At 41.3% G+C, this 17,545-nt stretch overlaps 1 protein-coding gene across 1 annotated transcript in view; it reads left to right on the top strand.

The window, feature by feature from the left end:
* Positions 1-17,545, top strand: part of CDH2 (cadherin 2) — a 431,764-nt gene that overhangs the window by 56,957 nt on the left and 357,262 nt on the right. Inside the window, exon 2 of the mRNA XM_068237301.1 lies at positions 13,517-13,628. Coding sequence (XP_068093402.1) covers positions 13,517-13,628 — 112 coding nt within the window. The remainder of the gene's footprint in view (positions 1-13,516; positions 13,629-17,545) is intronic.

The raw sequence follows: 17,545 nt of genomic DNA, 5'->3' as shown, positions 1-17,545 counted from the left end.
TTTATGGTTTTAATAAGAAATCTACCAGTCTGGGGAACCACAAGTGAATTCTTACTCTACATCAGGGGTCTCAAACTCAATTTACCCGGGGGCCGCAGGAGGCAAAGTCAGGATGAGGCTGGGCCGCATAAGGGAGTTCACGTGTCCCCGCCGCAAAACGAGGGCTGCAGAGCCCCCAAATTGCCCCGGGGGCAATCCGCCGGCATTTCCTGGAAGGGGCAGAGCTTTCAGCTTCAGCTCTGCCCCTCCTGACGTCAATCGCGGCGGATCGCCGCCTCTGCCCGCCCACTCTAAACATAAAAAAAAAAATTGGGAAAATAGGAAAAAATGCCAGGAATCTTCATACAGCCATATTACGGCTGTATAGCGATACCTGGCCAAAGCGCTGCGGCTGCGTATGGACCCCCTGGAAACTCTGTCAGGAAATGTATTGCTCTTTCTTTTGATACATGTAAAATTACACTACCGTTAGGCTTGCTACTAAAAGTGACATTTACCGCATTTAAAAGTATACTATTTTCCTTCGAAACTTTAAAATCGATTTTCTCAAAAACTATAAGGTCTTTTTGAAAAATTGTTTTTTCCTCTTATTCCTAATGATCTCCTTAACATATCCTGCAAATTTAGGGTTTCTAGCATTTAAGGTGGATTTGCTATTAACCATTAAAGTCGGCGGGTTTTTAAATGTGTATTTTTTTCCTTTGCAACTTTAAAATCGATTTTCTCAAAAACTATAAGGCCGATTTGAAAATTTTTTTTTTCCTCTTGTAGCCACTGGGGGCCCCTACAAGCTCTGGGGCCTTGGGGCCACAAAATATTGTATCGCGGGCCGCAAATGGCCCGCGGGCCGCGAGTTTGAGACCCCTGCTCTACATAAAATTATTTGTTGCTTTCCCTGTTACTTCTGGAGAGTCTTTGCGATTTTCTGTGTGGATGGGGTAGTGCTGGAACCTCTGACAGATGAAGGGCACAGGATAGTATCATATTAAAAAAACCAGAAAGGTTTTAACCTCTTACCACACTGCTAGCTCTCGTGGACTCAAAGCGCCAGAGCTGCAGCCACTAGGGCACGCTCAGTAGGCGGTAGCAGAGTTAGGGAGTCTTGCCCAAGGTCTTCTACTGAATAGGTGCTGGCTTACTGAACAGGAAGAACCAAGATGAACCATGGTCACCTGTGTCAGAGGAAGAGCCTTGGACCAGTACACTATCCAGCAAGATATATATATATATATATATATATATATATATATATATATATATATATATAAAATATATATAAATATATATATATATATATATATATATATATATATATTTTTTTTTTTTCTTTTTTCCCCCTATGAAATGGGGTTTTGAGAAAGACTAGCTGACATTTAGATATGAGTTTAATTTGAAGCCTTTCCTCTTAGCCATCATGAACGGCAGTGAGCCACTTAAAAAAAGAACCAAAAAAACACTTATTCTACCTTTTCCCTAAAAATGAATAGACACAATTTGTTTTGTTGATCTGCCTTTGGCAGTACTGGTTGCTGTCAATTTCCTTTGGACTGTCTGAGTAAACGTCAAATCTATTTTCCTGTTATTTGTGTTTATTAAATTTCGCTATGCTGTTTTGCAACCTTCAAATAACGACTGTCTTACAGCTCTTGTTTACCTTCATTTCCTCTGTGTTAGTAAGACACTCAGCCAGGAAATGGGAAATTCTTACAGGAATCTGTTTCATCTTTTTCATTCTTTTTTATTTTATTTTTTTGGTGCACCAAGTCTTAACGAGAGATTGTTTGAGGACAGAGCTTTGTCTTTTGTTTCCAGCAACTTGAAGCAGAGCCAGCGCAAAGGACGGTGGGAGATTTTTGTTTGTGCCCAACAGCCATTGTTGCTGTGGCAATTGTCTAAGCTCACAATGGCGGTCGTTAGTCACTGGCAAATGATGCTTGTTGAAAAGGCAAAAAAAGTCTGTATGGAAGGAATTACGTGCCCTAAATATATATATATATATATATATATATATATATATATATATATATATATATATATATATATATATATATATCCAATATAGCGATTTGTATGCAGTTATATACTGAATAGTAATGCCTGTTCTTTAGGGAGTTATTTGCCATTATGAAAATGAGACAGAACAGCAGTCATTGTGTCTAGCATAAAACCCAGCAGCCTATTACAAATAGAAGTTATCTTCATTGCTAGCAAATCCGTAAGACCCCTTCCAGACAGTTGGCTGAACTGCGCGTTTGCTGAGCAGTTCAGCCTTCCGTCTGCCGCTCGCCAGTGCAATTCAGGTGCAATTTAAATGCAGCCTAATTGTAGCAGTTGTAACACCACGCGTGTCAAGTGTTGACATGCGGTGGTGTTACTGGGCAGCAAAGAACCGCAACTTATCGAGTTTGAGAGCAGTTGCAGCTGTGCTCAGATCTCAGGAGAGCAGCTGACAGGCAGTGACTTCACCACTTGTCAGCTGCTTGTGCGAAAGGGCCCTTACTGTTGGTCATAGCACAGTTCAGGAAATCTAGAGGTACAGTTATGTACTGGGTAGAGGTTACATTTGCTCAAAAAGCGAGAGGAGCCACTATGCAGAGAGGGAAAAAAGAAACACAGGAGATTCCTCATCACATGCCGCACTCCATTAAAGTACACCTGAACTGAGAGGGATATGGTGGCTGCCATATTTATTTACTTTAAACAATCCCAGTTGCCTGGCAATCCTGCTGATTTCTTTGGCTACACTAGTGTCTGAATCACACATTTGAAACAAGCATGCACCTAATCCAATCAGGCTTCAGTCAGAAACAACTAATCTGCATGCTTGCTCAGGGTCTATGGCTAAGAGTATTAGAGACAGAGGCTCAGCAGGAGAGCCATGCAATACGCATTTTTTTAAAGAGAATAAATATGTCAGCCTCCATATCCCTCTTAGTTTAGGTGTACTTTCAGTACAGTGAAGGGGATCAGTCCCTGCTACCTATCAAAAGTTACCTCTTGCATGAGTTATACAGTACAGGAACAGGTGTTCAGCCACATCCTTATGAGAATTTGCTGGCAGACTGAAAGAAATGGCACCATTCTTACTTGTAATGGGCAACCTCTAAATGGTGAGAGTAGAAATTTCCCACTGTTCAGCATGGGAGGGACTGAACAGTGCCACTGACCAATAGCTTTGGGAGAGAAGGTGCCCTGACCAGCATGGGGGGGGGGGGGGGGGGTGGTAATATATGCATGTGGGGAGGAAGGTGCTTCGATATCCCAGCTTAATACAAATAATGTAATCAATGTCTGTGAAAGTGCAGCTCCAGCTTACTGTAAACAGTGTGTAATTTTATTTTTGGGATTGAGTTGGTTACAACCTTTGGCAGATTTAGGGTGTTGATTGTATCCCTACTGACAATAAATTGTTCTCTTTTCCCTGCACTCGGTGTCACTGTTGTGTACAGGAAGTAATGGTAATCTTAGTGAGTTAGGGCCTGTTCAGACTATGCGCGTTCCTAGCCGTTTTCAGGGAACGCGTACGGGTACCAAAAACGCATAGAAACGGCTCCTAATGCTTTTGAATGGGCTAGTTCACATGTATCTGTATAAGACGCATACGTTTCTTATCCGCATTGCTGCATGCAGTTCTGTGCATCATGCATAGAAAAGGACGCAATGAAAGTCTATGGACGCGTATCAAAAACGCGTACTATTGCATTTTTAGCGTACGTTTCCCTCTGCGGTTCCCATAATTCTTTTTTTTCCCCTGGGTCACGTGTGTGTGCAAAACGCAATAGAAAATGCATTAGAACGCAAGAAAAACGCATGCGTTTTTCAACTTGCGTTTCTTTGATTTTATACGCGTTCTTCATACGCTGACAGTCTGAACAGGCCCTAACTGACGGGAACAAAAATGTGTCTGATATGCAAACTCTTAGTACAAAAAGTTTCTTTTTGGTTTGCCCATGTTTGCTCATTAGAGAGATTTCACTTCACTTCCTGCTTCCTGCTACCTTTGTCACTGCTATAGGAATTATTCAGGAATCCCCCTTACCAAAATCTAGATACCAGTATAATCTGAAAGACGCTTTTACCCGCTCTATACAAAATTAAGATAAATGTTTTGGGATACTGTTCTACTTTTGTATTTTAATAGAAAATTCCCCTTTAAAATCAAAGCGTTTTTTTTTTTTTTTTGCTCCTGCCTCACCCCACCGCAACACCAAAAAACTCCCTCATATATCATAAGTTTATTTTCACTTCAGATTCCCTTTAAACATTCAGTTATGCAAATGACAGTTTCTCTTTACTTGGACCTAGTGGGATTATAGCATAACCCTCACTAATAATGAATTACAGTCATAAAATTATTGCCAGGCAGAGAACAGCTTCTGAGTGCAGGGAATAGATAAAAAGATTAATAGTTCGTAGTTTGTTGCTCTTGGACACTAAAAGACTGTCAATCAGCTAAAACAATAAAACATTAAATCTACTTGTTTAGCCTTTAAAAAGAAAAAAAAATGGAATTCTAAAAATGTAAAAATGAAACTGACCAAAAATTGAACTTTATCCCAATCAGTAGCTGATACCCCCTTTTACATGAGAAATATATTCCTTTTCACAAACAGACCATCAGGGGGCGCTGTATGACTGATATTGTGGTGAAACCCCTCCCACAAGAAACCCCTCCCACAAGAAAAGTTTGAACTTTTGACAGTTTCCTGTCTGTGAACCTTGTTGCATTGTGGAAAATAGCTGTTTACAGCTGTTTCCAACTGCCAAAAACCATGCAGCAGCTACATCACCTGCCAACATGTTCACTGGAGTTCCTCTTTAAGAATATGAGGATAGATACAACTGTTTATCTCATCAGTTTCTTTTGAGTTCAGGTTTGCTTTCAGTACTGGAATAAATATCTGCATAGGGCAAGAGGATTTGTCACTGATTTTCAATAACTGGACATTTCCATTGACTGCCGCCATCTCTGACTGTTAGGGTGCATACACAGATCCAGTTTGATTAGCCAATCACTGACCAATTTTCCCACCTCCATGTTGTATGAAGGCCAGCAGGTTTTAAATGTTATGTGCAGATTTTGGAGGTAAGCTCTCATACTACACAGAAGGGGTAAAATTGGCCATTGATTGACCAATCGAAATTGAATGTGTGTACACACTTTTAGAAGAAGAGGGGAAAAACAAAGTACTGTAATGGAAAACACGACTGTGTCAAATAGAAGGTCCAGCGCCAACTGTGGCGCTGGACCTTCTATTTGACACAGTCGTGTGTATCTCCAAATTTGATTGCCTGATGAAGCGGGCTTTTGACCCGTGAAACGCGTTGCTTGCCTGGAGATTTCAAAATAAATTATATTGTCTATTTATACACGACTCATTGGCTGGTCACTATATACTTGAGGGTGGTAACCACCAACCCCCCTCCTTTTAAGTTGTTTTTAAAATATTTTACTCTAATTTGGCGCCTCTGTTACTCCTCATTCTACACTGTAGATAGAAAATAAACACATTGTTTCACTTACCTGGGGCTTCCCCAAGCCCCCAGCAGCCGGTCCTGCCCGAGCCTCCGTTCTCCCGCCGCAGCTCCGTCCCGTACCTCAACTTGTAAGTTGAGGCCAGAGCAGCCCTGCCAAGCGTATCCTTTCTTTGCGTTCCCCTCTGCAATAGCGGGGAACACAAAGAAAAGATATGCGTGGCCAGAGCCGCGCAGGCGCAGTGGCCCGACGGCGAAACCGAAAGTAGGAGGCGGCGGGAGAACGGAGGCTCGTCGAGAAGCGGCGCGGGACAGGCCGGCTGCTGGGGGCTTGGGGAAGTGAAACAATGTGTTTATTTTCTATCTACAGTTCCGCTTTAAGCATCCTGATCTGGTTACACCTGACAGTGATCACACTACAGTTTTGGTCTGCTCCATAGATCATCATTGCTTATGGCTTATTTTCTGAAGGTACCTTAGCATGTTTCATGTTTAGTGGAACTCTTCACACAGCCACGTATGAAAGGGATTTTCAGTCAGGCATAGAGATAAAGTAGACTAACATCATTAAGCCTTGATAACTAGCAGCGGAAGCCATCAGTGGGAACCTGTAGATTGTGTTATGATAGCCTGACATCAGCAGTGACACGACAACTTAAAGCCATTATTTTGTTAATGGAGTAGATGCATTTACATTTTGTTACAGAATATATCACACAAGAATAGGATCTGGTTTCTCCTGGTATTATATTATTCATAGTAAATTGTCCTCCCGTTAATCCAGCATTATCCTTGCTGTAGTCGGATTCTGCGTAAGTTTGGAAATATTGCTTTTTATTTCTGATTGTTAGCGTTTGCAGTCTGTAGCAGGGCCTCAAATTCCTCACAGGTGGAAATTAATCGCCGTGATCCCAATCCTTTGATGCATTCCCAGTGGGGGAGCCAATCGCTAGAGCTTCTCAAATCCACTTTGGCAGCGAGGAGGCAAGAGAGTCTGCATCAGGCTCAGCTTGTTCCCTCTAACTAATTCTTTGGCTTTTTTGTACTTTAACCTGTTAGACAGGAGCACAGACACAATTGTGTTCTTCGGCCCTGTTCGGTGAGGAAGGCTGCTTTTCCTTTGTTCTTAAGCCTAGACAGTCTCGTAATCTAACACCGGTGTGTTCTTTCCTTTTTGAATGGTGGAAAGAGATTATATATGATTTCTGCATTTTAACTCACTGTACATTTGGTCAAATTCATCAGCTACTACTCCCGACTGCAAGAAAGTGCATTAAAACCTGATTATAGAGCTCTGGACTCTGAACAATTGCAGCAAAATGATTTCTGTTGTGCTTAAAAGGAATAGTATGCTAGAGGCACCTGATAGTGCTGTATTATATTGCATGGTGCAGTGAAATGTAATACACAGCCTTTTAAAACCGTCGGTAGAGAACCTCGCTAGTGACCTCAAGGCATCCATTTAAAGAATAAGACGCTTAGCCATTAGACTGCCTTTAAGTTCTAAGATGTGAGAGAAAGTATTTTATAGTGGTCTAATCCAGCAGAGTTGTAATGGATTACACTACAGCGTTGTATATTTTTTGAATAAAGTTTGAGTTTTCAAAATGTAGTCGCCTTGGGAAAAGAAAGCATAATCAATTGCTGTAGTGTATTATTCTTTAGGAAAAGCTAAACATGACTTCAAGTTTAAGTGTTTTTTAAGAAAAAGTTGATTTTATGCTTTCTTGCTAAAATCTTATGAAGCCATGAAAGCCCAACTGAAATATGGATTTTCAGCTTGCTGCAGTCATCAGAGTAATCAATAGTATTAGTGAGGCAGATGTACACGTGCTAGCAGGGCTGTGAAGTTGGAGTCAATGAGTCAGAGACATTTTTGAGTTCTGGAGTCGAAGTTGAAAAAAATGTACCAACTCCGACTCGTAATAAATTCAAATTGTAATGAAAAAAAATACAGTTTCAATATCCTTTTTCATAAAAAAATAGTCCTAATGGAGTGCAGTACTTCTCTGCTGTAAGAATAAAGCCCAGTGCATAGCTGTGTGATTTGTTTGAAGTTCAGCTGTTTCAGCAATGCAACACATTTTGATATCTGCAGAGACATTAGAAAGTGCCTTCACTGCACAGTCTGATGTCCACACTCAAGATGGGATGCAAATTCGTTTTGAGTGAATGCAGACTTATGAAATTGTATATGCAAATTTATGCAGCTGGAAAAGAGACCAATCAAATGCTGCCACTGCAGGATTTGATTGTTCCATTTTTAAGCTGTATAAGCTTGCATTAAAATTTGCATAATTCTTCACAAATTTTCCTTTACCTTTTTTAGTGTGTTAAGTCTACAGGTTTTTTTATGCATTTAGGGCTATATGCCATTTCCATTTTCTCCTGAGTTATCTTCTCTAGGAGAATATTTTCATATTCTCTTTAAAATAAATTTTCAGCATTTTACAATTGAATAATTATTTAAAAGTTGGTGAAAAAGTAGTATTTTCTTGCTTGCTGATGGTTTAAAAGGCATTTTATGACAAGGGGCTTGATTCACAGAACAGTGCTAACCCATAGCATGACAGTGCTATGCGTTTAGTGTGCAATGTGACGTGCGTGAAGGTTTACGCACGTAAAGATTTACGCATGCGAGATAACAAAGGTGTTTGCACGTTAATGCGCGCACTGTGCCGCGATAGCGAGCACACGTAAAACTTTACGCGTGTAAACCTTCACGCATGTCACATTGCACGCTAAACGCATAGCACGGTCGTGCTATGCGTTAGCACGGTTTTGTGAATCAAACCCCAGGTGTGAAAATATTAACTTGGTGAACACTCATGAGAAAAGGTTAATTGCATATGAGCTATAGCGTTAACAATTCAGTTTTATGTTTTTAAAGTTGGGTATTTGGACGTTTCATACTTACTGCATGAAGCCTCTGTAAGGCCTTGTTCTCATTAGAGGCATTTTTGTAAAATGTTAAGCGCTTGTGCAATGAATCTCTATGAGAGAGTTCATATCAGAGCGGTTAGTTTGTGATCCGCTTTGAAAAGCGGTGCTTGGGCCATTTATGAGGCGATTTGCCTCAATGGAAGGTATAGAAAAACGCTAAATGCTCCCAAAATCGCTTTGGTAAGCGATTGCATAAACGTTTTTTTTTTTTTTTAAATACTTTGCATTTATTTTATCCGTTTTTTTTTCGGATAAAAAGACGGAAGCGCTCTGCAAAAGCGCTTACAAAAACGAGTGAACGTGCAGAAAATCGCCTGAAAACACTTTAAAAAAAATGTGGGACCGCAGACAGACACGCGAGCCGAACGCAATGTGAACAAGGCGTTAGTGATGCTTTAAAGAAACCCATTCTCTACTGAGTTGGCTGGGCTGATTGAGCACTTTAATCGAAATTGGTAACTGCTCACAGTGTGTACCAAGGGAATTTTGGGAGAGCCATACATCAGATATGCAGTAGGAGTACAGCTTTCATGGATGCACTTTGGCATGTTTTGAATAATCTGCCATGTCTGGAAACTCATACCTCGCTGCAGACTGAAATGTAAAAATGTAGTTATGTATGCTACATTTTCTTCAGTGAAAGTTAAGTAAGCAATTACAACCCGTTGTCTGACATCATGAGACAGCGGTGAAACAATAACATAGGCTATATCCAGGAAGTCAATAGGAAGTTTCTCTTCATTGATATTTTTCCCTCCACATCCGGCTCCTGGTTTATAACTGTGACATTAACTGACTGTGTCGGGTGACTATAGTCACTGTCATAACAATGTTATCCGTGTGAATTTCCTGTCAAGTGCACCGTCCCTGGAAAGTCTCTGCTGTATCACCTGCATTCCTCTAGTGAGCAAACCCAGGCATGGCCAAAAGTAACGTCTCTCTTCTCCCTGATAAATTATATGGAATTCTTCAAATATTCAACATTTTGCACTCCTGTAAGCGAAGCTGTACTGTTTCTTTCTTTCTTTTCTTTTGTACATAAAATAATCCCTAGAAAATTGCTTTTTCATTGGGTGTCATGTCCTGAATTACATTTTTATTGACAATGCCTGCAGCTATGCTTCTATAGATTTTAAGCTCTTTTTATGACACACGCAACCTTTTTTTGTTCTTTATTGTTTATCCAATGACAAAATAACCATTAAAAGCATTTCCTTTGCTTTGCTGTTTTCACAACCCCTATTCCAAGGCCAATCTTCTTTCAGTCGTTTTCTGGTCTATCCGTGCTCTACAAAGGTATGAGTGACAACAGCAGAGATTTCTGATTATTAGCTACACAAAGGTGCCTAAATTATCCTTTTCTTTTTCTTTTTTGCCACAGTGTGAGAGAACAGACCAGAGGCCCTGAAACATTAATTGTTATGTGAGGTGAAAGTGTGGTTTTGATGGTAGGAGTGTGGGTATATGGTATTTGTGTTTCTGTGTGTGTTTAGCTTCTAAGGACGACGATGTTTAATTTGCATATATTCAGCAGTGATGCACTGGGAGACATCTCGGAGCTCACTCCAACCTGAATTATCGCAAATACTTTCTGTTTTAAGAAAACAAACTTTTGTTTTCCATAGCATTTTAGTAAGGGGGCTTTTAGGACCATTATAGCTTCTTATACACACCATTGAGTTCTGGTTCACCATGAGCTTCCTGGTTAGTCTGTACCTCTGGGTGTTTTAAGTCCTACTCCATAGAGCCACATTAATCCATGCCATGCACTGATGAAGACCGACCAGTCTGAAACAGTCTGTATGCATGTTGGGTTAGTGTGGCTCTGTACAATTAGCAGCTGACACATCGTTGCATTTAAGCGTATCTGGAGGCGTGTTTAGCTTCTAAGGACGACAATGGATAATTTGCATATATTCAGCAGTGATGCACTGGGAGACATCTCAAGCTCACTCCAACCTGTATTATTGCAAATTAATTCTGTCTTTGTATTCATGAACAAACTGTATGACATGCTGTATGTCATTTCAGCTTAATAGGTCAGAAATAAAAAAGAAAGCACAGAAACACAAAATTAATGGAAAGTAACTGATGGCACAAACTTGTCAAACTAGCTAAATATTTTGAACATAATATTTTTACATGTTGTTCACACAAGTGTTATATTTAAATGAAAGACATATGGGGGGGGGGGGGGGGGGGAGCTGTTGGTAATTGATTCGATAAGTCTTGATGAATCGAGGCCTATGTTATCTTATGTTTACTTAATTGTATCAAGTGAGGAATGTGACACATTCTCTGACTGTGCAGAAGCTCCTGGACACAGAGAGACACTGAAAGCATTTCTGCCTTCAATACAACATGAATAAAGCCAGTTATGAATAAAATGCAAAGGCAGCTCTCAAAGCAAAAAACTGTATTTTTGGGAACTTGTAATTTCTAAATGAATAATAATACTTATGCACACATGCAAATATGATAACCGTATGGCATATAAAAAGTAGGAAAATGTGTTTTTATTGAATATTATGTCAGGGTTTTATACCGCTTTAAGACTTTACGCATGTTATTCTTCTTACCCCAGTTTATGTTTATACCCCATGGCTTCTTCTGTCGACTGCTGTCTAGCTAGTTACAATAGACCCAAATTAAAACTGAATCTGCCTTACACAATAACTAACATTACATTTTAGTATGAAATACAGATTTATTTAAGTATAAACATTTAAAGTTGCCCTAAACCCAGGACTTCCTCTCAGCTCTAAATGATAAGCAACAGCATAATAACCTTTACAGAAAAACATTTCCTTGCTACAGCTTATAAAGCTCCTCAGAGATTCTGCAGTGTAGTTATTTCCTGGTTTGCTGGGAGCACATACAGGGCTAACCTCCAGTGTTTACGTATAGCCTGTCTGTATGGCACACCGTGGCTAAGATCAGACAGAGATGACAGCTCAAATTACAGTGGCCCATTACTAGCAGGTAAAGGAGAATTAGACGGGCTGTTATCTCTAGATACAAACAGGGTGAGTTTCTTTGTGTTTTCCTTCACCCCTGTGGAAGAGTTTAGGTCCCCCTTAAGGAGACTCTGTATCAAAGAAAAAGGGCCCATTAGGGGGTACTTACCTCGGGAGAAGGATGCCTCAGGATCCAATTGAGGCTTCCACCGTCCTCCTCCATCTCATGGTGGTCCCGCTGAGCCCCTCCGAAGTCACATTCAACAATTTGTCAGGCTGTGGCTTACCTTCGCAGCTCCAGCACAGGCGCAGTAGTGGCTCTCGGCTCGGATCAGGCGGAAATAGCCTGGAGCCGCAAGGGTAAATATTTACATGGCCACCTTTCGGAGCGGCCCAGAGAGACCACCATGGGATGGAGGAGGACGGGGGAAGCCTTAATCGGATCGGATCTATCTGTATCGAAAAAAAGGGCCCCAGGGTAAGTACCCCCCAGGGGCCCTTTTTTCGATACAGGTTTTATTTAAATTTAGTTCCTCTTTAAGACACAAGTTTTAGTTTTGTTAATTTATAGTGTAAAAAATAGTGTGTGTGTGTGTGTGTGTGTGTTTGACAATGTTATGGAAAGGACCCTTACACTAGCCCAGGTGGTGGTATTTTGGACTATTTATAGCAGTTCACCTGTTGCCTTTCATGTAGGATTTGAGCCTTTGAACAAGGTTCACATGTCGTCTCAAGCCAGTATTTAATACAATAAGGAATCCTAGGGCAAGGCTCCCTTATGATCCTGGTGTAGTGTGTCTTTAGTGGCAGTAAGGAGTTTTTGGCAAGGCTCCCTGATGATCCCGGTTGCCGGTGGAGTGTGCCTTAACCTCCTTGGCGGTAACCCCGAACGTAGTTCGGGGTAAGCCGCCGGAGGGTGCCGCTCAGGCCCTGCTGGGCCGATTTGTTTAATTTTTTTTTTGCTGGACGAAGCTAGCACTTTGCTAGCTGCGCCAGCACACTGATCGCCGCCGCCCCGCGCACGATCGCCGCTATCCGTCGCGCCGCACGCCCCCCCCCCCCCCCCAGACCCCGTGCACTGCCTGGCCAATCAGTGCCAGGCAGCGCCGAGGGGTGGCCCGGGACTCCCAATGACGTCCCGACGTCAGTGACGTCATTCCGCCCCGTCGCCATGGCGACGGGGGAAGCCCTCCAGGAAATCTCGTTCTTTGAACGGGATTTCCTGATCGGAGATCGCCGAAGGCGATCGAAGAGGGCGGGGGGATGCCGCTGAGCAGCGGCTATCATGTAGCGAGCCCTGGGCTCGCTACATGATATAGGAAAAACATTTTTTTAAAAAACTGCTGCGCTCCCTCCTGGCGGATTTTTTTTATACCGCCAGAAGGGTTAAGTGGCTGCAGTTCTGGCCTTTTGAGTCCACCAGTCGAAAAAGCACGATATAAATGTTCTGTGTTTTGTCTTGTCTATTTCGCTAACTGCAGGGTCATCCATTACTCTATATCAAGTACCGGTAATATAACTGACATCAGAAATGCTAGGATAGAGATCATAAAAGGGCCAACTCAACTTGTTTTTTTTATTAACCCGTTTCTTATTAACCTCAAGTAATTAAAAAAAGAAGTTTCTTATTGGCTGGATCTCAAAATATCCACAAGATCAGTTGAACATTTGATGAAAGGAACTGGGGTGTTTTTGCTCAAGACATGATTCACCCTCTTGTAAGAGGAGATTTTTGAGGTGAAAAGCGTGTTGAGAATCCTTGGTAGAGACTTGACATTTAGAGAATCCTTGTCTGGAAATAAGTTAGCAGTGGTGAAATGGTTCCTGCTAACTACATCTCCTCTGAAAGAATGTTTTTGCTCTCCCTTATGATTCCACTTAAGGCTCAGGAACGGCAAGTTCAATTGTTAAAAGAAGTCAGATTGTTTAGCGTTTAGATCTTACCAGACAAGTGGGATTTGTTCCTTCCATTTCACTTATCAAAAAGTTTAACCCTTTGGCCCAGTATCTGTAATTTAAACCTTTTAGTACCAAAGCAAATAGTTTCTGCAGGTCTGCAAGGAGAGAGGTTTTATTTTGAGCGAAATGTTTGCCGTTAATGGTGCTCTTGTGTATAACAGACATATTCTGTTACCTTCCAGGGACCAGCTCAAGCTCTAAGGGGATCCAGATTATGCAAGACAGGATTTCTTGAGGATGTTTATCACGCCAGTGTCTACAGGAGCGTACGTGAAGGGCAGCCTCTACTAAATGGTAAGGTCACTGGAACTTTAGCTAGATATTATATGTTGTAGTGCTGAAATCTTGTATTATGGATTAATTTTATAAATACTCGAGTAAGTATTGACAATCCTGGTATATGTTTCTGTGTGGATTTACAGCTGCAGATGGCCCTGGGCAGTATTTTAACAATGGGCTGCTCTATTTACATTTGGGCATGATTGGTCTCAAAATGACGCACGCCTCGTTTTCTTTTTCTTATTTTCTTTAATTTAAATTTGGATTGCAATTGATTTTAAATGTTACTAGACCGCACACCGGCTAGATATGTAGAAGTTTTTGAAGAGACTTGTTATTTGAAATTATAGACCACTTTTTCAGCATTACAATAGTTTTTGAGTGCCTCATACCAAACCAATGTAAGTGTCGGATTAGTTGGGCATTTGGCGGAGGCCAAACCTAGCTTTTTCAGCAGTTAGTTAGCCATGGGACATTCCTTGGATGTGGCTATGTTATATAGTAAGAAGACACATATTCATGAGTCATTGCAGGAAAAATAATATGTCTCATATAAATTGAACAGGTTAATCTTGCAACTTGCAACATTGAAAATGACCTAAATCAGATAACCTACAAAAAACAAACAAACAAACAAACAAAAAAAACACTTATTGCAACCAGGAGAGCGGGAAAAGGGAATTAAAGGAGTGCAGCACAACTGTGATACCGTAACTAACTAAAGGGATATATGCTTTATTGAAATAACCTTAAATGGACATACAATTAATCCATAAATCTTACTTTTTAAAAATTTGATGGACAGGGGCATAACAACATCGGGCCCGGCCCCCCAAAGAGACGCTAGGGAGGTCTGGTCCTATACATAATGCAGAGTGGCAACGGAGCATTGTACAATACCTGCTAATGGTGGTGATGCAAGTCCTCTTCCCTTCCTCTTCAGTTTGCTAGTGCTGTGCAGCCAGCCAATCACCATGAGGCTTCAGTCCCATGTCATGTGACTGAGTGGACGCCTCATCATGATTGGCTGGCAGCACAGCACTTGTAAACTGAAGAGGAAGTAAAGACAACCTGTATTGCCACTGGAGCAGGTAATGTATAACCCTCCATTGCCACTCTATACAGGACTGCTCCCTCAGCTTTTTCTCCCTTGCCCTTCCCCCTTCACAGTCCAAGCCCCCCCTTCACACTCCAGCCCCCCCCCCCCCCCACCCACGCCCTTGTAGATGGGCTTTAGAAAAAAAAACCTTTGGGAGTTTCACATAAGTAGATAAACATTGCAACATTTTTAATCAGATGGTGTTTTTTTGTGATGGCACGTTCTACTCATTTGGATGTACATTTTAAATGATACTTTAAATTAATATTTTTGTTATTTAATATATCCTGTAGCTTATTAAACAATAGTAAACACGCACTTCATAGTGGCACGTCTGTAAAATCCCTCTTATGTGGAATGAAAGGACAGCATACAGCCTCATGTAGAAATAAATGTCTCAAAGAGGATTTATCTATGCTGTGCCCATTGCAAGCAATTTTTATTTTTTTGTATTACTGTGGCAAGTTAAGAGCAAAGAGTTGTTTTTAGACACTGATACGAGTTCAAAACAGAATAAATGGAAAAATTCAGAAAAGACCTTCAAATGATATTCACTTACTATTAAATGCATATATTTCTATGTCAGCGTGATTTGGTTTTCCCTTTGGTAATTCTGATTTTTCATTTCGCCCAGGAAAACATTTGGTGGGGTATGAAAATATACAGTCTAATTTTCATAATTAGCTTTCTGCACACTCTAATGAACAAAGCACAGGAAAATGAAATAAGAAAGAATAAATACACATTTTAAGAAGAAAGTTTTTGACTAAACCAGGCAAACATGGAAAATCTTATTAAAGTTTTTTTAAATTCATTTGAAGACCTTTAGGCTATGTTCACAGTGACACATTGCAGTTCGTAGCCTGTAAAAAACAGTATCACAACGCAATGGAGAGGAAAAGTCACATTGTGCATTGCGCATGCTGTACCACGCATACAGTACATATAAAGTGCTTTAGGGCTGGTTCACACTGCGAGAGCTTTTTAAGCGCTAGGGATTTGAAAGGCTCTTGCTAATGCAAGGCTATGGGGGATTTTTATTGCTCAAGTGAGAACACACACATAGCATTACATTAGCAAGAGATTTTAAAATCACAAGCACTTAGAAAAAGCTCTTGCAGTGTGAACCAAGGCTTACTGCATCTGTTAATACGTGTGTTATGCTGTACCCCACTGCATACTTCATGTTATGGTAAGGTATCCCACCGCACTGCCAACGTGCCGATCTGAACAGCACCAGTGTTAGGGCTTAATAAGTGCTAGCACGCCAGTGAAAAGCTGCTTATCCCGTGCAAACTGCCTCTTTGCGCGCTAATGCGCGCATAAGAGTTTGTGCGCATAAAGTTTTGCGCGCGTAAAGTTTTATGCGCACTACTTTGTGTGCAAAATCAGCTGCTTTGCGTGCTAAGTAGTGTGATAAACATACTTTGCACGCGAAGCAGGCGATTTTGCACACGAAGTAGTGCGCATAAAACAACCGCAAACTTTTAGGCGAGCTAAAATAGCACGCGAACAGTAATAACTTTGCCGTGCAAACTGCTTAGCACCCTAGTTTGCACGTGCAAAGCTTTTAGGCGTGCTAACTGTGTTAGCACCCTTTAGTGAATCAAGCCCTTAGTCTTTTGGTTATACTGAGGTTACCAGCAAAGGAACTTGTAGCATAAACATTTTAGAGTTGTTGCCAGTCAAAGGAAATATCACTGTTGCTGATTTGCATGATGCTTTTTAAAGTTTACCCAAGTCATAATAAAAAGTGTTTTTACCTGTGGCTTCTTCGAGCCCCTGTAGTCATGTAGATTCCTTGCTGTCCTCCCGGTCCACTTCCTTGATCTGCTGTGCGGGCTGGTAAAGTCAGCAATTTGGCTAAGTTGTACACTACTGTGCATGCACTGACACTGGTGGCGTGCCTGCTTGATCGCGTTCCCGCAGGCGGGAGTGTTGTGCGCATAGTCAGTTCATTAAGTAACTGTAGGAGCGTAATCTAGGAGGTGCGCCACTGGGTGAGCACATGCACAGTGGTCTGCAACTTACCTAAATCACAGACTTTACCAGGCTGCACAGCGGATCAACATAGGGGACTGGGAGGACAGCGAGGCCCCTACAAGACTATGAAGGCTGGAAGAAGCCCCAGGTAAGTAAAAGCACGCTTTTTATTAAGACTTGGGTACCCTTTAACCTATTAAATACAATTTGTAATGCATCGCCTGTTATTGTACTTGGCTTCCAATTTCAGTGTTTAGGATCACTCCATGGAGGCACTACAGGGGCCAAGATTAAGAGTACAATTTTATCTTATTCATTAATCCATTCAGGCGGAACCAGTAGGACTGAGCCTACTAATGATGCCTCCTCACAGTGAATACATAAACATAGGCAATCTGTCTACATTCACTTCAATCAGGCATAGGTTATCTGCAGATAGTGCTCTCAGTATACTAAAGCACTACTGGAGCTCCCTGGATGGGATCTCAGAGAAGGCTGTAGAGCAGCACAAGGAAGGGATGAGAGTAATTTCATTTTGATGCTATTTCAGTCCGTTCTGATTCTAGTAATAATTCTCTTTCAAGAGCACCTGCAGGCAACAAGTGAAATCAATCAGTGAGCGGCTAGCACTCTTCAGGATATATTGGATCTGTAGTGAAGTCAGAAAACCTACCCAATTTACCTTAGCCTGAGTTGTATGTAATCCACTTTGTAAGCCACTGCATTCTTGCTGCTGCTATTGCCTCATTTGTGGGTGAATCTGCTTCTTTACTTTACACAGTTTACAGGTTTACTGCTTTACTACTGAGCTTACATGTGTACTTCTGTGCTGATTCCGTTTTTTTATGTG

This window comes from Hyperolius riggenbachi, chromosome 5 (assembly GCF_040937935.1).
Source record: "Hyperolius riggenbachi isolate aHypRig1 chromosome 5, aHypRig1.pri, whole genome shotgun sequence".
NCBI classification, from domain to species: domain Eukaryota; kingdom Metazoa; phylum Chordata; class Amphibia; order Anura; family Hyperoliidae; genus Hyperolius; species Hyperolius riggenbachi.
Note: the sequence above shows the minus strand (reverse complement) of the source record. Positions and strands in the feature narration are given on the sequence as shown.